This window comes from Callionymus lyra, chromosome 13 (genome assembly GCF_982586985.1).
Source record: "Callionymus lyra chromosome 13, fCalLyr1.hap1.1, whole genome shotgun sequence".
NCBI classification, from domain to species: domain Eukaryota; kingdom Metazoa; phylum Chordata; class Actinopteri; order Syngnathiformes; family Callionymidae; genus Callionymus; species Callionymus lyra.
The window spans coordinates 12,246,749-12,274,180 of record NC_141830.1 but is presented as its reverse complement, the minus strand read 5'-3'; the positions used below and the strand labels follow the sequence as shown (position 1 = coordinate 12,274,180).

General features: G+C 38.2%; 4 protein-coding genes across 6 annotated transcripts; all 4 read left to right on the top strand.

Annotated features, from left to right (window-relative positions):
• The first annotated feature begins 1,000 nt into the window (after nt 1–1,000).
• LOC148067394 (uncharacterized) lies at nt 1,001–4,377 on the top strand. Of its 2 annotated transcripts, none has more exons than XM_087806192.1 (2): nt 1,001–1,104; nt 3,864–4,376. In XM_087806192.1, exons 1-2 carry the CDS (start codon nt 1,095–1,097, stop codon nt 4,244–4,246), a joined length of 393 nt encoding a protein of 130 aa, XP_087662318.1. In that variant the 5' UTR covers nt 1,001–1,094; the 3' UTR covers nt 4,247–4,376. The 2 variants fall into 2 exon arrangements, with proteins under 2 accessions (XP_087662318.1, XP_087662319.1); XM_087806193.1 differs by having other exon boundaries at nt 1,011–1,104; nt 3,871–4,377.
• A 1,940-nt stretch (nt 4,378–6,317) lies between these two features.
• On the top strand, nt 6,318–12,225 carry paplnb (papilin b, proteoglycan-like sulfated glycoprotein). The gene is made up of 11 exons (XM_087806191.1): nt 6,318–6,374; nt 7,059–7,165; nt 7,226–7,286; nt 7,352–7,454; nt 7,533–7,663; nt 8,586–8,891; nt 10,265–10,454; nt 10,514–10,582; nt 10,748–10,853; nt 10,919–10,991; nt 11,922–12,225. The coding sequence occupies exons 1-11, from the start codon at nt 6,318–6,320 to the stop codon at nt 12,183–12,185; spliced, it is 1,467 nt and encodes a 488-aa protein (XP_087662317.1). The 3' UTR covers nt 12,186–12,225.
• A 1,099-nt stretch (nt 12,226–13,324) lies between these two features.
• erh (ERH mRNA splicing and mitosis factor) lies at nt 13,325–16,336 on the top strand. The gene is made up of 4 exons (XM_087805602.1): nt 13,325–13,462; nt 13,815–13,902; nt 15,580–15,700; nt 15,784–16,336. The coding sequence occupies exons 1-4, from the start codon at nt 13,460–13,462 to the stop codon at nt 15,884–15,886; spliced, it is 315 nt and encodes a 104-aa protein (XP_087661728.1). The 5' UTR covers nt 13,325–13,459; the 3' UTR covers nt 15,887–16,336.
• Nucleotides 16,337–17,298: 962 nt separating this feature from the next.
• ppp4r3a (protein phosphatase 4 regulatory subunit 3A) lies at nt 17,299–27,080 on the top strand. Of its 2 annotated transcripts, none has more exons than XM_087805147.1 (15): nt 17,299–18,230; nt 19,821–19,876; nt 19,960–20,058; nt 20,147–20,764; nt 21,391–21,468; nt 21,553–21,669; nt 21,924–22,040; nt 22,132–22,263; nt 22,383–22,485; nt 22,563–22,721; nt 22,790–22,959; nt 23,714–23,853; nt 24,380–24,552; nt 24,637–24,845; nt 26,020–27,080. In XM_087805147.1, exons 1-15 carry the CDS (start codon nt 18,089–18,091, stop codon nt 26,143–26,145), a joined length of 2,439 nt encoding a protein of 812 aa, XP_087661273.1. In that variant the 5' UTR covers nt 17,299–18,088; the 3' UTR covers nt 26,146–27,080. The 2 variants fall into 2 exon arrangements, with proteins under 2 accessions (XP_087661273.1, XP_087661272.1); XM_087805146.1 differs by having other exon boundaries at nt 23,711–23,853.
• The last annotated feature ends 352 nt before the right edge of the window (nt 27,081–27,432 follow it).

Here is a 27,432-nt window from a genome sequence, read left to right as displayed (position 1 = left end):
TAGTAGGTAGTATTTAGTAGTCAGTAGTTAGTAAAAAGGCTAGTAATTGGTTTGTGATAGTTTTCCATTTACTAATAAATGCTAGCTCATACACTGTTTTAAGTTTACTTTACAAAGCTGTTAAGGTATAGTCGGTTAGTATCCAGGAAACTAGACTTTTGCATAATTAAAAACTATATATTTTATTCATATTTTAATTGCTTTAATAAATGTATTGAAACTTCAAATCAAAAGACTAGAGTCGTCTGACAGGATCCCATTTACATCCAGCGACAGCCATTCAGAAATTCCAGACCATAATAATTGAAACATTTAATCCCATTTCTATTGTACGAACTGCTCCCGGTCATAGTCTGCGGGGCCAGTCACTTGTTGGGAGTGTGTTTCTGTTAAAGACCCCATGAGTATAAATCTATTTTCAGAGCCACCTCTGACACTCATCTGGAACACAACAATGGACCCCATTCTCCCCCCCGCCTCATGCTTGGCTGGACTCCCTGAATAGAGAAATAATCCATACCCCTGAACCCCCCCCCCCCCCCTCCACACACACACACACACATGCATGCACACACACACACACACACACACACACACACACACACACACACACACACACACACACACACACACACACACACACACACACACACACACACACATTATATGATCAAACGTGTTGAGGCTCCATAAACCAGGTAGATATTTACACACAAAAGAGTCAGATATAGTTTAAAAGTAGTGTCACACTGGAGATGGACTGTAAACTCAATTGCATAGGACAATACTGCCACCTTGTGGACAACCAGTGTAATGTCACTAGATTGAACGTTTTATTATTTTGTTGAAAATTCGTTTTAATGTTGAACTATATAACTATTTTTAACATGCCTAAATGTATATATAAATGTATGTTATGTCATATATATATTGTGGAAGTTTTATTCGTCAACCATTTTTTCATCAATGACTGCATTGCTACTCAAAATTGTGTTTTTAAACTTCCTCCTCCTCAGCAGAGCAGCAGGAAGTTGGGTTGACTTCGTTCTGGACGATCTTTCTTATCTTCACTCAAGGTTGAGACCACGGAAAAAATGCAAGAGAGTAAGTATCCACTTTTCTTTTAAATTAAATCTAAAATGATATCTGAATAAATGATTTCAATTTATTAATTTCTTTACTTTTATATTAACATTGAACATTGCTTTAATAAAATAAAGCATATATGTAAATAGCAGCACATTTTCGTAATTATAGAGTAACTGCTTTTTGTACAAAGATCATGTGTTTGCTGTTATTTAAAGTAAGCATTTACAAAACAATGTGTAAACAAATACTGAGTTACACTATGATGACTGACCTGAAATCAAAAATTTGTAAATATGATGTCTAAAAATGTTTATAATAATATAACTCGTAATAATTAGTTTGTATAATAAGTAAAAACAATAATTATTTACCTAATTTTTTTTTACTCAATAAGGTTTTTCAACAACTTTTTGTTGTTCTGACTTAAGTGGGAATTTTATGTTTTGAGTACAAATGTCACATTTCTTGTCTCAATACTTTAACATTGGCTTCTCTGTTATTTAATATCTGGATTTGTTTACATGTACATGTGATGGAAAATGTCACATTTTGGCACAAATGGCCTTTTTCAGCAGCAGTTGTATGCGTTTGATAAGAAGTTGTGTTGCTGACATCATCCAGCCGACGTCTTATCTCGACAACCATTTAAAGGGACGCACACGAGGTCTCTTTAACACGATGATGACATCATCACACAGAGTACACACAAGCTTTTAAACATACGATGAAAACACATCCTTATAGACAAATCATCTGATAAACACCTACAAAAGTACGCACAATCAAGTGGAAAACACACATCAACACTGTTACACAAACGTAGAATTTTAGGCTTATGTAAACTAGTAAATATGTTGCTCATTATCACACACTAACCCATATGTAGACACACACACACACCAACGATATCACAAAATAAAATGTCACAACTACGCACAAGTTTGTATAACACAACTTGTCATTCAGATGCTCGCTGATGTACAAATTAACTGAATTCAAACACTCACACAACACAAGTTGTGCTCAAGTATTCATTCTTTCATGTGTGTGAACATGTGGACACACAGTCACCCACAATTACACAAACACACACATGTAAATAAACACAGGTGCAGATGCATAAACACGCATACGAATACACAAACAAATAAAAACACTAATTTATGCACACACACAAACACACACACACAAACTCATGCACACATATGTATACATACGCACACTTACCCATGTACTGACAAACTTACACACACATGCCCGTAAGCACAGAACAAATATACACTTACACAAATACACATGCTCATATGCACAATAACAAACCCACACACGTTAACTTATAGACACTTATAATTTAAACTCACACACTAACACACACAGCCACTCACTCAAACACACACAGATATACACACAATTGATAAAATAGACACACATGCTAACTAAAACACCCCAAAACACACACACACAGCCACTCACTCAAACACACACAGATATACACACACTTGATAAAATAGACACAAATGCTAACTCAAATTCACAGAAAACACACACAGACACTCACTCAAACACGGACAAATACACACTAATTTGATAAAACACACATACACACACACTTACTCAAACACACCGAATTTCAGTCAGACACACACAAATACACACACACTTGATAAAACACAGAAAACACACACTCTCACTCAACACACACAAATACACACACACTTGATGAAACACACACACAATAACTCAAACACACACAGAGACACTCACCCAAACACACACAAATACATGCACACTTGATAAAACACAAAAACACACTAGCTCAAACACATAGAGACATTTACTCAAACACACACAAATACACACACGCTTGATAAAACACTCACACATACACTATCTTAAACATACAATTACACTCAAACACACAGAAAACACACACAGGCATTCATTCAAACTCACACAAATACACACACTTGATAAAACACACACACAAACTAACTCAAACACACACAGAGACACTCACTCAAACACACACACTTGATAAAACACACATACACAATAACTCAAACACAAACAGAGACACTCACTCAAACACACAGAAATACACACACTTGATAAAACACACAAACACACTAGCTCAAACACACAGAGACACTCACTCAAACACACACACAAATACACGCAAGTTTGATAAAACACTCACACATACACTAACTTAAACACACAGAAAACACATACAGGCATTCATTCAAACACACACAAATACACACATTGGATGAAACACACTAACTCAAACACTCACTCACTCAAACACACTTGATAAAACACACATACACAATAACTCAAACACACACAGAGACACTCACTCAAACACACACAAATACACACACGCTTGATAAAACACACAAACACACTAGCTCAAACACACAGAGACACTCTCTCAAACACACACAAATACACACACGCTTGATAAAACACTCACACATACACTAACTTAAACACACAGAAAACACATACAATGACACTCAAACACACACAAATACACACTCTCAGACAAACACACACACACACACACAGTAGTGATGTAGTTGGACGAGGAGGGTGAGAAGCTGGACAAGAACCAGCAACATAATCCTGATGGTCTGGACTGTAATCTGTGGTCAGACTCTCTAACTGGATTAGTGCGTCAGTGAAGACACACACACACACTCACACACACACCCACACACACACACACACACACAGATTAGGCTGATCTTCACATCTTCTGCTCTCCTGAGGTTCCAGCGAGGAGGACATGGACTCCAACATCCGCGAGGAAGGCTCAGCTCAGGCGGACGACAACATGGCGACAGACAGCAGTGAAGCTGTGGACAAGTCTGAGGTGGAGCTGACGTCTGAGCGGGTGGAGCAGCTGATGAAGGGCATGGAGACGCTGCTGTCGGACGTGGAGGAGATGAGGAGCCAGTGCAGCCACCAGGCCACGGAGCTGGTGCAGGCGGCCGTGGACCTGAAGCAGCAGCAGGAGGAGCTGCGGGACAGCTACAGCCAGCTCAACCAGGACATGCAGGACGTCATGGACGCCATGGAGGACCTCTTCTCCACCAAGGCCGCCTTCGAGAGCAAAGAGAAGCAGATGCAGAAGCTGAGCCGGCAGCTCTGAAGACCCTTGTGATCCTAGTGTTTGTGTGTTTCTGGAATTCAGCAAAATAAGTTTTATGAAAATAAATAAAGTTTTGAAGTGAACTACACAATCTTGTCAAGCGTAGTCGACTCAATAACGTTTTTTAACTTTAACTTAAATAAAGTACTAGTAGTGAAGAGACTTGTTTGTGTTTGTTTGTGTTCTTTTTTGTTGATGTTTATGTCTGTTTTTTTCTTCTGCGTAAGAAAGGGGGACTTTGAAGTATGAGGGTATTTTTGTGTGTATCTTTTTATTGAGCTGCTTTATGGTAAGTATGAGTGGATGTTTTAATGCGTGTTTTGGTTGTTTGATGATTAGGACCCTTTAGTGTGTGTGTGTATTTGTGTGCAGGCTAGCTTCATTTTATTTTATTTTTTTGCCGTTGTTGCTGTGTTTTCTCACCATTATTTTTGTGTGTGTATGGATCTTCAACGTATTAGCATTGTGTATATTCTCTTTTTATTGTGTATTTTATTTATGTGTGGCTGTTTTTAGACAGATATTTTCTCTGTCATTTTGTTTGGTTGTGTATATTTTGGTACTAATTTGCAGGATATATTTGTTTCAAATCAAGGATTTATTACATGTACACACAGACACTCATTTAGTGTTTATCTTTGTGTTATAGTGTGTGTTTTGTATGGCTTGGGCGTGGTCTGTTAAAAGGTAAATACATTATTATGTGCTTTGTTGTTTATCCTTATGTACCAATGGATGTTATAGTGTGTGTTTTTGTATGGCTTGGTCACGATCTGTTGAAAGTTAAATACATTATTATGTGTTTTGGTGTTTATCTTTGTGTACAAATGGATGTTATAGTGTGTGTTTTTGTATAGCTTGGACGTGATCTGTTGACAGTTAAAGTCATTGTTGTGTGTTTTGGTGTTTATCTTTGTGTACAAATGGATGTTATAGTGTGTGTTTTTGTATAGCTTGGTTGTGATCTGTTGAAAGTTAAAGACATTATTGTGTGTTTTGGTGTTTATCTTTATATACCAATGAATGTTATAGTGTGTGTTTTAGTATGGTTTGGTCGTAGTCTGTTGAAAGTTAAAGACAGTATTATGTTCTTGGTGTTTATCTTTATGTACCAATGGATGTTGTAGTGTGTGTTTTTGTATGACTAGTTGTGATCTGTTGAATGTTAAAGACATTATTTTGTGTTTTGGTGTTTATCTTTGTGCACCAATGGATGTTATGTTGTGTGTTTTTGCTCGGGTTAGTTAGAACTTGTAGGTATATGAACGATTGATTCGGATGATTGATTGTGTAAAAGTGGGTCTGAAGGAGGATGTTCGTATATGTGTTTTGATGTGTGTGTATTTAGGAGGTGGTCTGTAGTTGTTTTATTTGTTGTTGTTTTAGTCTTGGTGTGTAGGACTTTGTTTTTAGGCAATCCAGGTAGTGTAATTATGGGTTTATATGGGTTTGGGTATGTTAATTATAACACTAGGGTCTATCTATAGTTTTTGTGTGTTTTTGTTGTACATTGTGTAGTTCAGAAGTGTGTGTTTTAGTTTAAGTGAGTTTCTTATTCAAGTTACGACATTGCAGGTGACATTAAAATAAAATAGCAATACACATATTGGTTTATTGTTTTAGAAACTATTTGTTTAAGAAACACATAATCTAAGAAGAGAATATCAAGAGTTATTTTCTTGCTTGAGATTAGACATCGACAGATTACTGAGGTTCACATTGTCACCCCACACTGAGTTCTAACTCATCTGCTGTTGGGGAAACTCCACTTTATCATGAATCTTAGCATAAAATGTTAAATTATACACTATAGTTTTCCCACCAATGCCTTTTTTTATCTCCTAGCATTTATCTTTACAACCTCGCTTCACACCTCGCTGACGTTACCCTCATAAAAAGAGAAAGTTCGGGTATAACCCGTCGGTGTCGTACCTATTAAAAGGTGAAATATTTCTGGTGCGATTAAAACCTGACGCCTGTAGGTGTGGAGCGGAGAAGTTTGAAGAAACAGAGAAGACCTGCAGACCTGAGGAGAACACCTGAGATCAACTGGAGTCATCTGCTGATCACCATGAAGATCCTGCATGTTCTCAGTCTACTACTGTTGCTGAGTGTTCCTGCTTCATCTGTGAGTCTTCTTTCTTCATACACTGTAAATACTGCATTTACTACACCTACTGTATATTATTATTATTCTCAGGTGTGTATTAAACCTCTGAAACAAATTCATTTTATTACACACCGGTACACTCAAATGAAATTGCAAAATAATTATTCAATAAATATTATTTATTTATTTACTTTAAATATTTTTATGTGATCACTTTCAATTTATCACATTTAAAATGGTTAACCCTCATGTTCAGGGTGTCTCAATGTTGGATGTTGAAGACAATAGAAGGGATACCACAATCACATTTGTTTTCAGTCCTTTGGGTAACCTCTACCCAGAGATAACACAAGGGTTAGATATTTGAACAAGAAATGTATTTAATTTTAAATGTCAAACTAAGAAAAATCACCATTTATTGTTTAATATTTTCTAATTATACGTTATCTGCTATTTCTACAGAATAATTATTTTAAGTATAGTGAATTTTTATATCACAATTCGGAACCTTGATGCATGAAGACTTGTGTGTGAATATATATATATTTTTAATAGTAACTTATTTTTTCAATAATATTCTTTATTACTTAATAAAAAAAAATGAAATAGAAAAAGTAAAGAAAACTGTGATCTTCATACGAAATATTTTGTTTTATTGAGCTGCTTATAAAGAACACCATTCATTTCATAAAATATTTTCAGACCCTGCCAAGCCATGACCACTGGGGAGAGTCCGGACCGTATGGACCCTGCAGCCGAACCTGTGGCACCGGTGTGAGGATGAGAACCAGAACCTGTGTGACCTCGAGGTACGACGATAAATACGTTGTTTTTTGATCCAGACAACTGATCTGATCCTTTTTCACAAGAACCGACGGAGGCCACAACTGTCTGGGATCTTCCAAGTATTTCCAGACCTGTAATACTCACGTAAATATTCAAATCCTACCTCACTAGAAGCACAAGAATCCCATTTGAACAATATACACTTCCAGGAATGTCCATCCGGCTCCAAAGACTTCCGGGAGGAGCAGTGTTCACAGTTTGACACCGTGGACTTTCGGGGAAAACGCTACACATGGCTGCCTTATTATGGAGGTAGAACCATTAAAGTTTCCTTCTTTGGGTTGTACTTTGAATACGATGAGAAGGAACCAAGATGTGTAATATGTGCAGGATCAAACCCGTGTGAGCTCAACTGTGTCCCGAGCGGAGAGAACTTCTTCTACAGACATCGCCCCAAAGTCGTGGACGGGACGCCCTGTCACGGAGATCGCTCGGACATCTGTGTGGATGGAACGTGCCGGGTGAGTACTGACCAGTACAACATTTATACTGTTAGTATGTCGTCCACTAATCACTATGAAATCATAACATCTGAGTCTCGTTTATTTTTTGATTGTATTGTTGCACTTTATTCCCCAGAATACATTTTTACTTACTTATTTAAATATTGACTTTGAAGCATTTATTATTGACAACAACTGGAACAAAGTAATATTTTGTCTCAAGCACAAACATGCATAAATAAACTTATAGTTAAAATTAAAACACTGTTGTACTTCTAACTCTTTAAACACTATATAACATGGCCATTCAACCTAAGGCCCGCAGGCCTGATGCGGCCCTCCCAGACAGCAGTCCCATTCAATTATGAATGCGTTACCGAAAAGCCAAATAAAAATTGCAATTCACTTTGCAACACTTTTCAGCAAAGCCTGATTTTTTACGGTAAACCGAAGGGCTTTGGTTTATATAACGCAAAATTCCTTTCAGAGCAACGTAAAATTGACACGAAATCAGAGGATTTAGTGACGAATGTACAGAAAAATATCGACACAAAAAATTGCCACAGGCAATAAAGTTATATATATATATATATATACTGTATATTGTTGTATCTATTCCTATGTAGCTTTTGTGTCACGATTTCTGCGCCGTCGACAAGGAGTATATTGAGAGAAGATACTGTTACGATTTAAATACATAAGCGTGGAATGAGTATTTATTTTTAATCTGTTTTCACAACATTCAACAGGAAATAGTAGCCCACAATATAGACATCCTTCTGAAAATCTGGCCGAAACATTTTAAAAACTCTTTGTCTCACTCCTACTCAGTGAACTCATCCCTGCAGCTTCATCCTTCACGGAATATCTACCATCGCTGTGCTACAGAGCAACTATTTGTACATGTACCGATTAAACTTTTTCTTCGTTCAATCGCCAGGTTTTGATCCACGGCGAATTCCTGGGTCTGGACCACGAGTCCGGACCTCGCGCTCCCGCAGAAGTCGCTCCTTCAGGCGACGCCTCGTCCTACTTCTACGAGAGCGGCGTTTACGACGAGTGCTCCGCCTCCTGCGGCGGAGGAACGCAGCACCGCGGCGTGGAGTGTTGGATCCGTGACCCGGAGAACCCTCGTCTGGTGGACGAGTCTCACTGCGTCTCACAGCGTTTGCCGCGACCTCAGAGCCAGCAGGCCTGCAACCCTCACCCATGTGGGCCGGATTACATCATCGCCAGCCTCAGCCTGGTCCGTGTTTGAAACGCAAATAAATGAAGATTTTAGATCAAAAAGGTCTTTAGTGCTGGGAGTCAATCAAACAAGGGGCCAAGATTTTAAATACAGTACAGGTTGAGAGCCAAAATAAATGATTGGGATCCTAAAGAGATTTAGATAATAGTCAAATTAGTTTTTAATTATTGAAGGGTAACTTTAATATAAATCTCCTTTGTGGTGAATTATTTTATTGGTGCTGTAAATTATTTTTGATTTTTAAGGAAACTTTTGATAATTTAGACCCAATTTGTGTATTTTTTTTTTATTTCTGCATCATTTTGGGGTTTTGAAGGTCATATTAGTTGTAGTTTAATTAAGCTAAATTAAGTGTTTTTTGCTCAAATAAATAAACAAGTCATTAGTGTCATCTTTCATCTCATTATTGTAATTACAATTTTAAGAAATGTATTCATTAGTATTTATTTTACTGGTTGAGTCTCATTGAGATTTTTTTTTTAAAGCTAAAAAGGCAGCAAAGACACAGTTAGGACAAAAAACAACGTAAAACTCAATTCTACATAGAACGGGTACTTAATGCCTACAACAACACACAAAAATTTAAAGAAAACAGTGTCAGGCTTCAATTTTGGCAGATTACAGATTTTTAAAAACACCCAGAGCGACAGGAAGGAAGAAAATTATAACCTTCTCTTACAAAGTGTAGATGTTTATGACCTGAAACTACAGAATTTCTTGAACATACAGTCAAATACATTACAATTACAATACTACCAATTGGACCTTACCTGTCCTTTGATAGCTGCTATAGAAGTCTTTCGCTGACATGTTTCCCTTAAAGTTCAACTAACAGGAAAACTCTCTTGACTTACATGTTTCAAATGTTGAAGTCAAGATGCAGTAACTCCTTCATCATGACCATGTTTTGAACTTATTACTTTATAAAGTTCTCCTCCATTTGAAATCTCGGTGAATGAGAGGTTACGAGAGCCGAGTCCATTATGATGTAATAATGGCTTCACTCTTCCTCCACCCAGTTGCAATCAAGCCCCGCTTTGTTTAAACAACAAGTCCCTTGGAGGTGGAGACTTCCGGGATCGATGACGCGTGGTGACAAACCTCAATGCTTGACCTAGAGTGGGTGTGGTTATGGTAAACAAGATTTTAGCTGGAGAAAAAACAAGTGTTTTCAGTGGGCGGGGCTTAAGATTTTTTTTCTAAATTAACTATTTTAATGAAAAGAGAGTTTGGTACGAACAGTATTAAAAGCTAAAAATATAACTTCTGTGAGATTTTAACTTAACGTTGCTTCAGTGTCCAGCGAGGATTGAGTTTAACAAACTTATGTCGAAGGTGACCCTCATATGTCGTCTCTTCTGCCCCCTCAGTGCTCCGTGACCTGTGGCGAAGGGCAGCAGACTGGAGAGGTCGTCTGCGCTGGACCCGGAGGTCGACATCTGCCGGACTCTGCCTGTCAGGGTCTTCCAAAACCCACCTCCGTCCAACCCTGCGTGCGACCGGCATGCAAACCTGACGCGCAGGAAGCCTGTAACACCCAGCAGTGCCCCGGAGCTCAAGGTGAGTCTGCAGTAAAAAGTGAATTGAAGACTTTTAACAACACGTTCTGTTTCCTGCAGCGAGTGTGCAAGACCCGGCAGCTCACAGAGACCCCGTCACAGCGTCCCCGCCTCGTGTTCCTACTCCAGGTATGTAGTCCTGCTTCTCCATCTTCACATGAAGGAAGGTGTAATTATTCTGCTGCAGCCCTGGGTTCAAATTTAGATGCACAGGCTGTCATTTTGTCTAGACTGAGTTTGTGCTGAAGGTCATACTTAACCATAATTATCCACATTTTTCTGTATCATCTGCAGCTTCCAATCCAGAGCCGTGTTCAGAGTCACCTCACGGCTGCTGCCCTGACGGTTCAACTCCAGCCTCTGGACCCGGGAGTGAGGGATGCGACTGTGTCCGAACTCGGTACGAACACATCTTCTACGACCATCAATGCATGTTCTAAAAAAAAAAACGTCTTTCTAACTCAGGTTCGGCTGTTGTTTGGACGGTGTGACGGCGGCGCGAGGGTTTGGTAGAGCAGGATGCCCCGAATATCCCTCGGTGAGGCCTTCACTGTCCCGTGTTCCAGAGCTTTAAGTTATAGTTGTCAAGGTCAACACAAGTATTAATCACTTACATGTGGTTAATCATCTGTAAAACTATGTTCAAACTACATTTATTTATGATATACTCTAGTTGTTCCCCAGACACCGGGCTGTGGCCCCAGTATCAGTCCATAAGACTGGGTCCCATAAAAATAAAAATAAAAAAATAATAATAATCAAAAAATAAACTTTTATTGATTACCAAAGTATATAATTTTTTGGAATAATGGATTTTTTTTTTCTGTAATAAAAGGTTTAATTTGTTTTCATTAAATCATTGTATTTTTCTTTTTAAATTGAAAGTTTAAATCATTTTTTTTAAAATTTAATTTAAAAAATTGAATATCTTCAAAATAAAAATGATATTTTACACAGAGTTTTATATTCAAATTCCAATAATTCAAAAATAATGATTCCAAATTCGATTTTTTGATTTCAATAAAAAAAATGTTGACATAATAATTAGCTGTTTTCCCAGTTTATTCGGGCAAGAGGTGGGGGGACACCCTGGACAGGACGCCAGCCTCTCGCAGGGACACACAAAAACAGACCAATCACACACACACACACACAAACTATATATGAAGACAGCAGGGGGCAGTAGTGGTCCAGAAATAGCTCAGAGTAAAAGCGAGCAAGAAAGGAGCTCCCACGGCTACTGTCTTTACATCATAACATCGTCAATATTCCCTGAAAACTTTATGAAAGTCTGTTCATCTGTTTCTGAATTATTTAGTAAACAGACAAATTCAGATCATTAATTAAAATCCTTAATAGAAGAAAAAAATTGGAAGGTGAGATATAATATAATACATTTTTTGTCAATCCTGACATAAACACAGTTGAAAAGAAAATATTGTCTGAAATTCTATGATTTATTTTAAAGGTGAGTGCGAACCAAGACCCCCCAGCCACAGCACTTCCATTCAGCGTCTGCACTCTACCACGGGACGAAGGGCCGTGTGACTCCTGGAGGAGCAGATTCTACTTCAACTCACGCTCGGGAAGATGTGCCAAGTTCTGGTTCGGGGGCTGTGAGGGCAATGGCAATAATTTTGTCTCACTGCCGGAGTGCAAGAGATCTTGCGGGGGTCTCGGAAGGACCGGTCAGGAGGGAGCAGGTTCCACCACTGTTAGACAGACGGAATAAATCGTCTGATCAGATGATGTCCAATGACAGTAAATCTGTGTAAACGTAGGAAATAGTATGTCATTATATTTGCTGACAGGAAGTTCTTTTAACATCACTGGTCTGTCCTGACACATAAATTTCTTGATGTCTACAGTTTCTTGTCATTTTCTGTTTTAACAATCATTAAATTAAACTGATTACAGTTTACAACTTCTGCATCCATATGTGGTCTTGGCTTGGGTTCTTTTTAAAATACGATCATGAGGATTTGAAGGATTTTACACTTGCTAAATTCTTTAAACTCACACTATTTTATTGAATTTCTCTAACTAAGTCTTTTTTTCCCTTTTTTTTCAGCGATTAATTCTTAAAATCAATTCAAGTTAAGTTATATGAGGAATATAACGTCATGGAATCCCAACTTGAATTGCTGGGATCTATTTTTCGTTAATCAACTGTAGTCTTATTTCAACTGTATAGTGTCTTGAGATAACTTTGTTATGATACGACACTTTAAATAAAATGGAATTGAATTGAATTCAACTGTATGGATTTGTTTAAAAATAAATAAATAAATAAATAGAAGAAGAATAAACCCTGCGAAATACACAAACGCATTAAATTGATTGAAGCAACTTTTTTTTTGTGATTTAATAAAAGTTTATTTCAATCAAAATGATTAAGATCCTTTGTTTTTTATTGAAACAACTTCTTTTTTTGTTTTAAGATGTTTTTTTTAATTTAAAATGTTAGTTTTGTTTTTGTTATTGGAGCAACTTTTTTGGATCTGAATAATAAAGAAACAAATTCACGGGCATACAAGCGTACTTTACTGTTATTATCCGATTATCAAAACAAATCCTACATAACTTAGATTTTTTACCTTAACTTTGAAAGAAAAATACCTTTTTACGTTTAATTAATCCTATCTCATTCCTTTATGAATAAATAAATCTACCTTTAATAGAAACCGGCAATCAACAAAACGATTTTAATTATTTAGTACGACCCAATATGGGGAGTTAACTTACTTATCTTAGAAATAACACCTTTCTTTTCATTCATTGTTATATATTCCTTAATGACCAATAATGCGCAGCAATGTGCTTTTATTTCGAAGCACTACCTCTTATTTTGAAAGTCCGTGCCCTTTTCAACCGGAACTACATTTACCTAATATTCGACACGCAGTTAGCATCAGACAGCTTCATACAGATTCATTGAAGAAGCGAAAAGGTTAATCGCACCTTTTCATTTCCAGTTAACGGTCGGTGTTCACAGGCAGCACAAACATGGTACGACTATTTAATTTTTGCATTTTGTCTGTGGTTGTGGTCGAAAAACTAGTTGCAATAACTACGAAGAAAGCTAGCTAGGCTAACTAGCTAACTTGTTTAATTTGAGACGCTTCTATTAGGTTCTTGTTCGTATTTTTAGACCTAGTGTTTGTGTCTTTAACTCCTGCTTTTATCGATTATTTATCGACCCTCCTCGGTTATTTTTTATCTCTGTTTGAGGGACCAGAGTTTGGGGGGATGGGGTCAGCCCCCTTGCGAGCAATTTAAAGCATAAACACAAGTGCTTAAAGTTGTATTTTTTATTTTTATGTATTTGTATTGGTGTGTAACTCTGCAATCGTGTTCACAGTCGCACACCATCTTGCTTGTCCAGCCGACCAAAAGACCAGAAGGCCGCACATATGCCGACTACGAGTCGGTGAACGAATGTATGGAAGGTAAAAATCCTGATCATTTGTGTCACTGTAGCTTTATTTAAACCGTTATTATGCCTATTGAATGTTTAGTGTCATGCAGTTCTAGATGAATAGTGGGAAATATCTGTGCTGCTAGTGAGTTATGATGGACATCTCCATCGATGTAATTAATAAGAATAGCTCTGAACGTAAGAACCAGAATTTTAATATTGATCCTGAAAGAAACTGGCAGCCAGTGAAGAGTTTTAAGGATCGGGGAAATCTACTAGAGTGGCTCAGAATTCTCAATGCAGAGTTTTGTATTCACTGCAGGTGTGACAGCTCCTTCTTGTTTAGACACAACAATAAATTGTTACAATAGTGCTAACAAGAAGACACAAATGCATGGATTACAAGCTCCAGATCGGGTTGACACATCATTTTCTGGTCAGTTTCCTGCAGTGTTGTACTAGAGACATGTCTTTGTCAAATACAACACACAGGTTTCTCAGGCTCAGTTTGACAGACTGACCTAAGTCAATCAAGTACTGACTCAACCCTGGAAACTTATCAGGCGCAATAACCACAGTTTCAATTTTGTCCACATTTAGCTGCAAAGTGTTTTCACTCAGCCATTGTTTCCTGTATTTAAATGTTAGAAATCCTTTGATCACTATCTCGTATCATCCGTAGAACAAAGTTAACAAGTGATGAAATTAAAATAAAACCCTTACAAAGCTACTCTGTGATCAAACTAATGAATCACACTTTAAAGTGGACTTTCAGGAAGGAAAGCACATGTGGAAATGTTTTGCTATCAGATGAATCATTTCCAAATGATCTGATACTTGCCTTTGCAGCCATTTGTCACCAAACACCAACAGACCAAAGTCGCATGTAGAGGAGGATAAACAAAAATCATAGCGTAAACTTATTTTTATAAAACCTGATTACACATAGAAGCATGTTTTGCAGCCATACACGATTGCATGCAGTCACACAAACTGTCATATGTAAAAGGCTCCACAATGTGTGCAGAATAACTGTGGCTTTACTTTTTGTAATGTTTAATAAAACAATAATTGTGAAATTGGGATTTCCTTCTCTTAATGATCGCGCTTGCTTTTATTTTGTACGTTTAACAGATCTCCCTATTTTATCAGGCAACATGAGCCTTGAGATTAGCCTTTAAATAACAGTCTGAGTGATCCTAGTGCATGGGTGTTAATCTTGATTTGTCTTACTAATCATTCTATTTTTATGTTCCTCAACAAGTCTTTCCTTTTTAAAATAATTTTACTGTAATTGGAAGTCGCATAATTGAAGACTTTAATCATATCCATTTCTATAACCTAGTGAACCCCATTTAATACAAAATGTATATTAATTTACTTCTAGCAAGCCATCTTTCGTGGTTCATGCCGCATCATCTGGCTCACTATCTTTATATTTGACAGCAAAGCAAAAGTGTTATTTGATTTTCTTTATTTTTAGTCAATTGAACGAAAACAACATCCGAACTGCTGCGAAGCAGGTGTTTACTTTATAAAGTCTTTGACGTATAAATGTATGCCTCACCTGCTCAACAATTTAGAATTTTGTTTGGTGAAGTGGACAATAAACAACGGTCAATATTATTCTTTTAATCCTATTTATTTTCTAGCGGTTTGTCTTATGCAATTGGTTGACAAACGTTTTTAACTTTTCTTTTCCTTCAAGGAGTTTGCAAAATGTACGAGGAACACCTGAAGAGGATGAATCCTAACAGCCCTTCAATCACATACGATATTAGTCAATTATTTGACTTTATTGATGACCTGGCTGACCTCAGTTGTCTTGTGTAAGTATACCCACAATTGTAATGTGAGCCAGTTTAAAGGCACAATTCTGATCCATGTCATTGATATTGTTGTCTATGTGTAGTTACAGGGCAGACACTCAAACCTATCAACCAAACAACAAAGACTGGATCAAGGAGAAGATTTATGTTCTGCTGCGGCGCCAAGCTCAACAAGCAGCAAAGTAACAAAGTCCCCACTTTTACACCTGAACTAAGTTTATATGGTTCTATATTTTGATTTTTTTTTTCTTTTTTTGGTTGTTTTTCTAGGAAGGGGTGGGGTCACATTTCAAAATATAGGGATATATAACACTACTCAATTTGTAACAAGAGTGTTAACGTGAAGGCAAGTGGCTTTTCTACAGCTCACTTGTGAAAAAGCCATTTATTACTTTTTTATTTTTAATTGAAATCAGTTTGTTTTCATTCATAACTGAATGTCATGTTTTTTAAATGTTCTTTTTGCAAATTGTTTTTGTTTCTAAGGTAGTTATTGCTGTTATTATGGTTTACTTTTAATAGATTTCATATCTTTAGATCAGACCCTTTTTTTTTTGTGTACCATTTTCTCTCATCTAGTTACGTTGCTGTTGTGTTGATGCTCTTCATCATAATAAAGGTTTGTGTTGTAAGTGATCTTTTGCTTTTTTTTTTGAACGCCTGGGAGCAAATATTTCCTGCCTTATCACATGTTTATGAATTAAGAAAGTTATGTTTGCCTGAACTCTGCGAATCAACGTAATTCTTTCCTGCCATCTATCAACAAGTCTATAGTTGAGGTTCCTTTCTGAATGAGGTACATTCTGACATGTTTTGGTCAGCCGTCAAGTACATCAACAACTTTTTTGACAACACATGGTCCTGAAAAACAATATTTGTGAAAGTCCAGCTGATTGGACACGCTCTGTACTAGTTCGAAAATGAACCAATGGGTGGCTTTCTTTGTCATAAGGTCTGCACATCGAGTTGGAGCTCTTAAAAGATTTCATTGGATCAGCCAGCTGTCGATTTAAACAGCTGGCGTTTTGAAAGTGGAAAAACTTTGACCTAAATGATTGAATTCAATGCATGTCATAGTGAAGTCAGGCAATGAAAATGTAAATTACAATTTTGAGTTTTTAAATTCTCACAAGGATAGACTAAAATGACAAGATTAGAATCGTGTGTACCAGATTGACTATGTAAATTGTAAAGTTTCAAGAGGGAGGCCAGGTTGAAGTAAACAAACAAACCAGGTTTAGACAGACTTGGTGCCAGATTCCTATTTCAAACGACTCTTGTGTATGTTTCAGTATACATTTACAATTTTTCTTTATTCTTGTTTTGGTTTTAAGAATACCATATTGGAAAATTTGCTCATACAAAAAAAAAAATCTGCATCATAAATAAAAAAAAAAAGATTTTATAATTGTTTATGATAACTCCCTAGAAACTTTGTAATCATAATGTCCTTCCAATACTAAATGTGTAATATTTCCCACGCGTTTATGTAAAAAAATAAAAATGATAAAAGTAGAACTTCTATTTACTTCCAACAAGGCGCAACAACATAGGGTGTACTGTCTCTTTAAATGTGGCGGGCTGCCCTGTTGTTGCCGTACAGGAAACCCCGTGCAGACTCTGAAGGGGCCCAAGATGGCGGAATACTCTCGGGAGGCAGTTAGCAAATAACTGAGCCAGACGTCGCCTATGAATGGCAAACAGGCCTAAAATGTAAAGCGTTGCTTCGTGGTAATCTCCCGACTGTAGTTTCTTCCTCCGCACAATTCTCGGGATGCATAAATACCTTTAAGGGGAGAGTTGTCTCTCCGCGGCCCCGAGCCAGAACATGGCGGAACACTCGGGGAAGAAATAGCAAGCTAACGCTAGTTAAAGGTGTATTATTATTGAGAAACATTTCGTGTTTTAGAGGTTTGTGGGAAAAAAAACATTTCTCTAGGATACGAAAGAGAAATATTGCTATGACTGCGCGGTTTCTACATAAGCTGTACAAAATGATGTTTTCTCCATATAAATACGTGCAGTGCTCGTAGTTAGCTACTAGCTGGCTAACAGGCTAATGTTTAGTGGACAAGCTGTGCTCAAAAATCGGTTGACGGAGAAATATTCAAAAATAACGTGTGAAACCCGCAATGACTACGTTTCTCCGATAAATATTTTTTGGGCTGGTTAAAGCTGGTGCTGTACTTGCAGCTTTGTTATATTTCCTCAGTGGTCTGCGCGTTTATTTGTGCACTAGTAGGTTCGGGAATAGTTGATATTTGGTGAATGCTTGTGAACCGGCAGTATTAGTGAATTAAAGTTGTGGCGTTACTAGACACACTGTAAGAGCCAAGACGACCCAAAAGAAAAAAAAGGGGGGACCGTGTACATCCTTCACCTGCCAGGATGACGGACACCCGCCGGAGAGTCAAAGTCTATACCCTCAACGAGGACAGACAGTGGGACGACCGTGGGACAGGACACGTCTCTTCTGGATATGTGGAGCGTCTGAAAGCCACTTCTCTTCTAGTGAGGGCAGAGAGTGATGGTAAGCATGACACTTCTCAAACTATTAACATCAATGGAATGCTGTGATTGATGTATTTTAAAAGTGTCAACAAGACTACAAGCACCCATACGTCCCTATCCAGTTTTAAGTGCTGGGTTTGATCCCCTATTGTTTTTGTCATATAACAAACCCTTTTCAGATTGTCTTTGGGTGCCTTGTTATATTTGATAGAAGGATAAACTTTATTGATCCCTCTCGAGATCTCCTTCGGGAAATTGTTTAAGATTGAAGGTGTTGAGACATTTGTTTCCTGTTGTATGGGTAGAAGTGTATTCTTAACGCGGCAAGTTATACAAACTTTTAAGTGATGTGTGTACTTTCTAACATGGCTTGCACATCAAATGCAATAAAAACTAAGCCAACAACTGCACTGATTTACACGCTACCTGTTCAAATAGTAGACTTGTCAACTGAGGATGTATTTTTTGCAGATAAGCATGATACATGTACATATTTAGGGACTCTTGATTTGTATAATTGTATTTGGAGTTGTATGTCTATTGTGTGTCTCGTTTTAACGTATTTATTTGATTAATTATTCTTTATTTGCCATTTTACGTAATGTCTATTATTTTTAATTTATTTTTTGTTTGTTAATCGATAATATAATATTTAGTTTATATTACTTCATTATTTTACTCTGTAATGCCACCACAAAAATATCCTGTGTGTTTACAACACTGGCATTAAAAGTTCATGATTCTGATTCTATAAATAAACAGTTCAAATACATTAAAAAGAGCAACAATATGTGCTTCAAATGTTCTGTACGATCACTAAGCTTTGAGTTTGGTGCCATTTGTACGTTCATTAAAAATATGAATAATCGTGTTAAACACAATTGCTCATATGGTGAATACTATCAGTTTTCTAATAAAACCATAAAGTGACAGTTACTGTGTATGCCTTATAAACCTCTTAGTAACAGTTGTGTTTGAGATAATAAACTGACAGATTATAAAACGGGGCAAATTTTGCTTTGTTTACATCTAAATCAAATCTAGTGATGATGTCCTGTTGTTTCAGTTATTTTATGTGATGTGGTGCCAGGATCCACTAGCTTGATGTCAGAGCCAAGAATAGTGTAAATGTGATGCAATATATATGACTGTCGATAAACATGTAAGGTTCCTGAAACCACAGCGTCTATTTCAGTCTTGTCACTTTGTTAAAATGAACAGGTGAACATTGTATCACCGTTACAAAGTATGTCCCACTGTACCTAAATATTGAAGTGTAAATACGACGGTTTACTTGATGTTCTACATTTACCGGAAATAATCATTTAATATACATTTTATTATATTTATGTAAGAAACTTATTAGTGTGACGAGTTTCCTATATACATTTAAATTGGGTTACTTGGCTTGTATAAGGGACATGTATTTAAATGCAGTCATCCATACATTCAAGAGTTCACACCAGGTACACTAAATATACTTGTGGGAAAGTGTGACTCATTGATCTTGACTTTTTTATATGCGTACAGTTTGAAGCAGTCTTCTGATTTCTCCTTGATGTAAAATCATTTTCTAAAACAATATTGTCACCGTCTGTTTTTTCCCTAGGTTCCTTACTGCTTGAATCTAAAATTAACCCAAACACAGCCTACCAGAAGCAACAAGTAAGCCGCTTGATCTTTCATGTTCCTAATGGATTTTAACTTTTGGGTCAGTTTTGTTTCATTCTTCTGTCTCTCCTCTTAAGGATACATTGATAGTTTGGTCTGAAGCAGAAAACTACGACCTTGCTCTGAGTTTCCAAGAGAAAGCTGGCTGTGATGAAATTTGGGAGAAAATATGCCAGGTAAGAGTGATTTAAAATGATAAATGTATCTTTTATTGGTGCAGTATCAGTTTGATTTGCATCAAATTAATCGCCTTTGTCTTTAAAGGTGCAAGGAAAAGACCCGTCGGTGGACATAACCCAAGATGTGGTGGATGAGTCTGAAGAGGAGCGCTTTGATGATATGTCCTCACCTGGTCTGGAGTTACCCCCATGTGAACTCAATCGTTTGGAGGATTTGGCTGAGTTGGTGGCCTCCTCGTTACCGTCGCCGTTACGGCGTGAAAAACTGGCCTTGGCGGTGGAAAACGAAGGCTACATTCGCAAGCTGCTAGAATTATTCCGTGTTTGTGAGGACTTGGAGAACAGAGAGGGGCTGCACCACTTGTACGAAATCATCAAAGGCATCTTTCTGCTCAATCGTACTGCACTCTTTGAGGTCATGTTCTCAGAGGAGTGCATCATGGACGTCATTGGTTGTCTGGAGTTTGACCCAGCACTCCCGCAGCCGCGGCGGCATCGGGAATTTCTCACAAAAACAGCCAGATTTAAGGAGGTGATTCCCATCTCGGATCCAGAACTACGTCAGAAAATACACCAGACTTATCGAGTGCAGTACATTCAGGATATGGTGCTGCCGACTCCATCTGTTTTTGAGGAAAATATGCTGTCCACCCTGCACTCCTTCATCTTCTTCAACAAGGTGGAGATTGTGGGCATGCTGCAGGTGAGAATAAAGGACACGGTTCATTACGTGCATCTTTACATGGGTAATAACTTTTTTTTTAACCGAATATAGAACTGAAGTTCAAATAAGTTGTTTCAAGAGTATGACTGTCCTTAAATACACTCGAGTCAATTTGCTTCACACACTGCAGTTCATCGGGAAACGTAGATGGTCATGTGACCTTTGTTTACTCGTTCTGTGTGAACCAGCCACTGTTTATGTACAGTTGTCTCCCTAGAGATGGCAAAGCACTGTATAAATCCACAGTGTTGCTGTGTGAGAGGAAAACAGAAACTTCTGCATGGTTAAGAGAAAAGCACTTGTCATTTATTTATGAGTTACTACCCTCAAGATAAATGATTTACACGATTGACCTCACTTTAGCAAGCAGAGCTTTGAAGAACACAACTTTATTGGAAACTACTATAAACGAAAATGGCCTGTCAACATCGTTTGAGTGTAAAACTGAATAATTTACCAATAAAATCATTTTATTTAAATGTACCTATGAACAAACCCAATTCAATTCCACAGGGTATGCTATCATATTGACGGCTTGTGCTGTATTGATTTTTTTTTAATGTTTAATGTCTTGAAGACTCACACTCTCCTTTCTTTAATGTCAGGATGATGAGAAATTCCTGACAGACCTTTTTGCACAGCTAACAGATGAAGCGACTGAAGATGACAAAAGACATGAGCTGGTATATTATAGCCCTCTGGGCAATCATATAACTGAAGCTGAGTTTTGCTCTTGGAATCACATGTCTGATCTTTCACTTTCAAAGGTTAACTTCCTAAAGGAATTCTGCGCATTCTCCCAAACGCTACAACCTCAAAACAGAGACGCCTTTTTCAAGACACTGTCAAACATGGGCATTCTACCTGCTCTAGAGGTCATTCTGGTGAGTGCTGTGAACATATGAGATGATAAGTCTCAGAACGAACACTTTGTAATGTGAACAATGGGTCAAGTACCTCCATGGATGTTTATATAAATAGATATCTTGTATTAATTAAAGATAAGTGAAAACTTGTTTTGACGGTTGACGCATCAACTGGACCCTGGACTCACCAGAAGTTGGTCAAGTTAGATTGTACTGTTCAATGCTAAATTTAGCAATACCAAAAATTGATAATCTTGTATATTTGGGAACAGGGAATGGATGACGTCCAGGTGCGCGGGGCAGCCACTGATATCTTTTCTTATCTGGTGGAATACAACCCGTCCATGGTACGAGAGTTTGTGATGCAGGAGTCTCAGCAAAATGATGATGTGAGTGGACACTTTCAATAAAAAAAAATATTGTCTCTCTAAAAAATACAAACTAATTGCTCACCATTATTATTTGATTTCTACTTTTTAGGATATTCTTCTGATCAACCTCATCATAGAACACATGATCTGTGATACCGATCCAGAACTAGGTGGTGCGGTGCAGCTCATGGGCCTTTTAAGAACCCTAGTGGACCCGGAGAACATGCTGGCTACTGCAAACGTAAGTCATTTACTGAGTCATGGTTTGAGTATTGGAATCCTTCCAGATAATCACCCAAATTGTGGTAAGAGTTTTTTGTTAACCGCTAACTAAACACATTACCATTTTATTTCCCCCAGAAAACCGAAAAGACTGAATTCTTAAGCTTCTTTTACAAACATTGCATGCACGTCCTGTCGGCTCCACTGCTGGCCAACACCACAGAGGACAAGCCCAGTAAAGGTGCTTTAGCTAGTTTATGAGTTTGTTTTTGAGACGGTTATTTATATTCAAATTGTTGTTTTTTTTTGATCCGGCAGATGATTTCCAAACATCTCAGTTGTTGGCTTTGATTTTGGAATTGCTGACGTTTTGCGTGGAGCATCACACCTACCACATAAAGAACTACATCATCAACAAGGACATTCTCAGAAGGGTTCTGGTGCTTACGGCCTCGCAGCACGCCTTCTTGGCACTTTGTAAGCAAATGGAACTTTTCTTCACCTTGAAATGTGAGATCCTATCTTAAATTTTGCTTGTGATCCAGGTGCTCTGCGCTTCATGAGGCGGATCATCGGTTTGAAGGATGAATTCTACAACCGCTACATTATGAGGAACTTTCTCTTTGAGCCCGTCATCAAGGCTTTTCTCAACAACGGCTCACGTTACAACCTCATGAACTCGGCCATCATCGAGATGTTTGAATATGTCCGTGTGGTGAGTGTTTTTCCAAACTTGTTCACATTAATTAAAGGGCAACTAATGTGTCGCTTAAATTGATCTTGGATCTCTATTGTACTCCTCAGTATGTGTGTTTATACAAAACTCTTTTCATTTAAATATTTACATTAGAAAATGTGCTTAAGCCCCGCCCACTGAAAACGCCATAACCACACCCACTCTGTGATTGGTCAAGTGTCAATGCTTATAACCATTATTACGTCACAATGGTCTCCGCTCACGTTGGCCAAGATTTGAGATGACTTCAAAACATGGTCATGATGAGGGACTTACTGCATCTTGGAGAGGAAGACCTCCACATTTGAAACCTGAGCGTGTCAGGAGGGTTCTCAAATTAGTTGCCCTTTAAGAAAAGTTTTTTCCGGATTCACCCACTTAACAGCTTGGATGTTTCATTTTATAAAAACGACTTTCAGCTTATATTTACTGGTGAGTCAATGTACACACTGATGATTTATGGTTTAGTCTAGATGTAACTGCTGCTGTGTTTTTGAGAGGTTGGTTAAATCCATGTTCTCTCCAGGGAAAGGTGTAGAGATGTTTTAAAAAGTAAATTATGCTTAATTAAGTTTTAGAAATGCAGTCATTTGTCGACATGCTCTTTGATTCGTAAAGATTCATGCTAATTGGTGTCTCTTTTTTCCTCTTCCACCACCGTTCCTTTTCGACATTTCCTCCAAATGTTTTGGCCCCTGCACCACCCCTCTGTCCTCCACATTTCCCCCAGGAGGATGTAAAATCTTTAACGGCTCATATAGTAGAAAATTACTGGAAGGCTCTTGAGGATGTGGACTACGTTCAGACATTCAAAGGCTTGAAGCTGCGTTATGAGCAACAACGAGAGCGGCAGGACAACCCGAAATTAGACAGGTGAGTGACGTAGCTGCTTTTCTTTCCACGGCACTGTGCAGTCAAAATGGGGGCTTCCACTTTCACAGTGGACAGTATCCCTCAAAATTGGTTGTGAAGAAAAACAAATTATTTATTTGTTGGGCTGCACCGATATGAATATTATTTTGACGTCATCCTAATCTGCTGATTAAATGATTTATCTGAATGCTAAACTGGATGAAGGATAATTTCTTGATTTAATACTTTGAGTTTTGTATTACTTATTTTCTTTTAAAGGTTCCAATGTGTCGTGCTTTTTAAGAAGTGTTAATTGTTGTTATGTGGGTTTGTGTGATCAATAAGCAAATGATGACCTGTGAAGTTGCTCTGTAAGAATGTGAAATCGTTACAGTCCACAAATGATGATCAGTTCGCCCCAGATTCTTTCCATATTTATGATCGTTAGTGTTTTACTAATTGCGTTTTCTTCATCTTAAACGTCGGACGTGTGTTGCTGCTGAGACTCACTCTTTATCCACTGATGACGTTCTTTCAATTCCACCAGCATGCGCTCCATCCTGAGAAACCACCGCTTTCGACGTGACGCACGGACGCTGGAGGACGAAGAGGAAATGTGGTTCAACACGGACGAAGACGACCTTGAAGACGGCGAGATGAAGATGAAGAGCGAGGAAGACCTCATGGAGCCTATCAGCAAATTCATGGAGAGGAAGAAATGTAAGTTCTGGTTACTCGTGTGTCTTGCAGTCGCATGTGTCAAGGTCAATGAAGCTCAAACCTCTTGTTCCTCTGCTCCCTCAGTGAAAGACCCGGAAGACAAGGAAATGCTGGGGAAGTCCAGTTTACAGAACAGGCAGAATCCCAGCTTCAAACTCTCTTTTTCTGGTTCAACCAAAACCAGCCTGTCTAGCCCCCCGTCTGCCTCACTCAACCCTGGCTCTCCAGGGTCTCCGGGGTCTCCTGGCTCAGGAGTACGTAGCTCGCCCTCCACCACAGCTGTGACCACAAAGGTAACTCGACTCCAACCATATACACAAGGAGATAAGTTCTCTCTTCTAGAAGTAACACATTTAATGACAATACTTATTTATAATTTATATAAACATTGATACATTTTTAACCCGTTTTATTTTCTGCTCGCAGCAGTGTCATTATTTTCAGAGTTCGCTAGATGGCGTCTAGTCTGGCACAGTCTCTGCACTTTTTTTAAACGACTGTTCTAATGAAACATCACATCATTTTTAAACTGAAGGCGCCACCTACTGACCTCTTAACAACATGACACTGTTTCATGAAGCTTCATCAGACCATTACTAATAAGGACACTTGTTTCCTTTATTGAGATCGGCTCCTGACCTTAACATTAAACGATACTTGCTGAATGACCCACAAGACCCTTGCTAGCTCCTATCGTCGGCTTGACAATGACAAGCGAGCCAAAGGCATTCAAGGATTTTTCCAAATTTTCTTTCCAGTCACTTAGAATATGGCGAGATAAGATACCTTAGCGCAGTTTTACAGTATCGCAAGTCTTGGTATTTGTCGCCCCCTGTCGTCAGAATGGAGGGATTGCTTTAGCTGGCTCTGCTTCTTGTCCTCTTCACACTATAATACTAACATTTATATTGATTTAAAAATGTATCAATTAGTCTCTCAACTCATCCTGACCATGTTTAACAGTGACTGTAAAGATGTATAATCTTGATTATCTGAAACCAAATTAAAAATAAGAAGGCAGTATTATTATTTTCATTTTTTTTCTCTCAAATCACTGTAAATAAATCTTTCTCTTGCATCTAAAAATTGATGGAATCAAATCATCCATGTAACTCCGCCCCCCCCCATAAATATTTACACATAATTAAAACATCCTGTCGAGGAAGTGCTCTCAGTGACATCTTTTCGATACTTAATACAAATTCACATATTGAATTAAATGCAATGAAATAGCCTGTAGATGGAAATACCTCAAACTCATAATTTAGAATGACATTTAATACTTGTGAGTGCTGTGTCGTGTTTGATGGATCAGAATAAAGAATATACTGTTGTTACTTCACAGGTGTTAAATTCGATCACAAAAGGTGAAAATAAAATATTAGTTTCCCATAAGCTGTGATTTTTATTAATAATGTATTGTTATGAATTACACAATTCAAATGTAAATCTTGAATCTGTTCTCAGGGAGGGTTGGTGGGACTGGTGGACTATCCTGACGACGACGACGAGGATGAAGACGAGGACGAGGACGACGGGGAGAGTAAAGAGGAGACCCTCCCCCCGACAAAGAAACCCAAACTAAACTCCTAAAGGCTCCTCGGCCTCCGAGCCGAGACCCGCCGCAGGAACCATGTACACAGAGTGAATGAATGAAGCCACATCTGGCCGGAGGTCAGAGCAGGAGCGGACTGAAAGGGTTCAAGCTCACCTCTGACCGGTCCAGTTCCTACAAGTGCCAATCAGCAGACCCCCGGAGAGAGACACGTCCGAGATGTAAACCACCAACGTGAAAGTCAAAGGGGAGGGGGACGGTCCCGTGGAAGGACCTTCAGTTCACTGGTTTGGTCAATGAAATGGACCACAAACAAACATGACTGAAGTTCCAGTTGTGAGCTTGGATCATAACCCACTCCCCCCCCAGACCCCCACTCAGGGAAGGACATCACAGTGACCCCAATAGGTCCGCCAATTCAGACCCAGAACCATCACGTGCACCCACTTGAGAATCTTCTTTCTGTTCTTTCTCCACCCGTTCATTTTCCCTGCTCTCTCTCCACCTCTGTTGCTTTGTGCCCGTTTTTTAAGTTCCTCAAAAGGACCAGAAGGGAGAAGGCATGTGGCGAGGATCTGTCTGTGTTGTCGTCGGATGATGTCATCAGTGTCTTCGTTCGACATCGTCTCTCTGAAGAGAAAAAAAACAAGCCAGCAGTTTCTTCATTATGTTCATTTTACTCTTATTTGTCCAGTTTTTTGTAAAGAGAAAAAAAAGACCTGCCTTTAAATGTTCAGGATGTTTTCAGTCACTTGAACAGGTTTTTAAAGACCTCAGTAGGTGAGCTAGTTTGACCCTTTTTGCCCTTTGAAACTGCAGATTTTTTGGAGAATTTGTAATCCCGTCTTGATTAAAGATTGAGTGGAATTCTAGATGTGATGAATTTTGTCATATCTTCTCATTTTCTTTCCTTTTACATGAGTGTACACTTAGTTGTTCAAAATATTTGGGACCATTAAAATCTTTGCTGTAAGGCGTCCTGCTAGCCTTTTGTTCCATCAAGTCTTTCCTGCCACTGCTTTTCTTTTGTCTTGAGCGCCACAAACATGTGGTGTTTCCCTGACTGTCCACTAGGCGGGACCATTTCTCCATGGATTATAAACTGCTGACCCAAGTAATCCTCTAGTGGACAAATGAGGCTTTGCAGCAGCTGTTGGGTTATACTTTAAATATTCCAACAAACTTCTGCTTCAGTTTAAGTTCACGATGCTACATTTGTTTTGCTAAATAATAAACACCCTGTTGCAATGAAACATTTCAACAGGAAAAAAAAAGTTTTTAAATTGGTACTATATTCCATTTCTTTTCTTCTATACTTTAGTTTC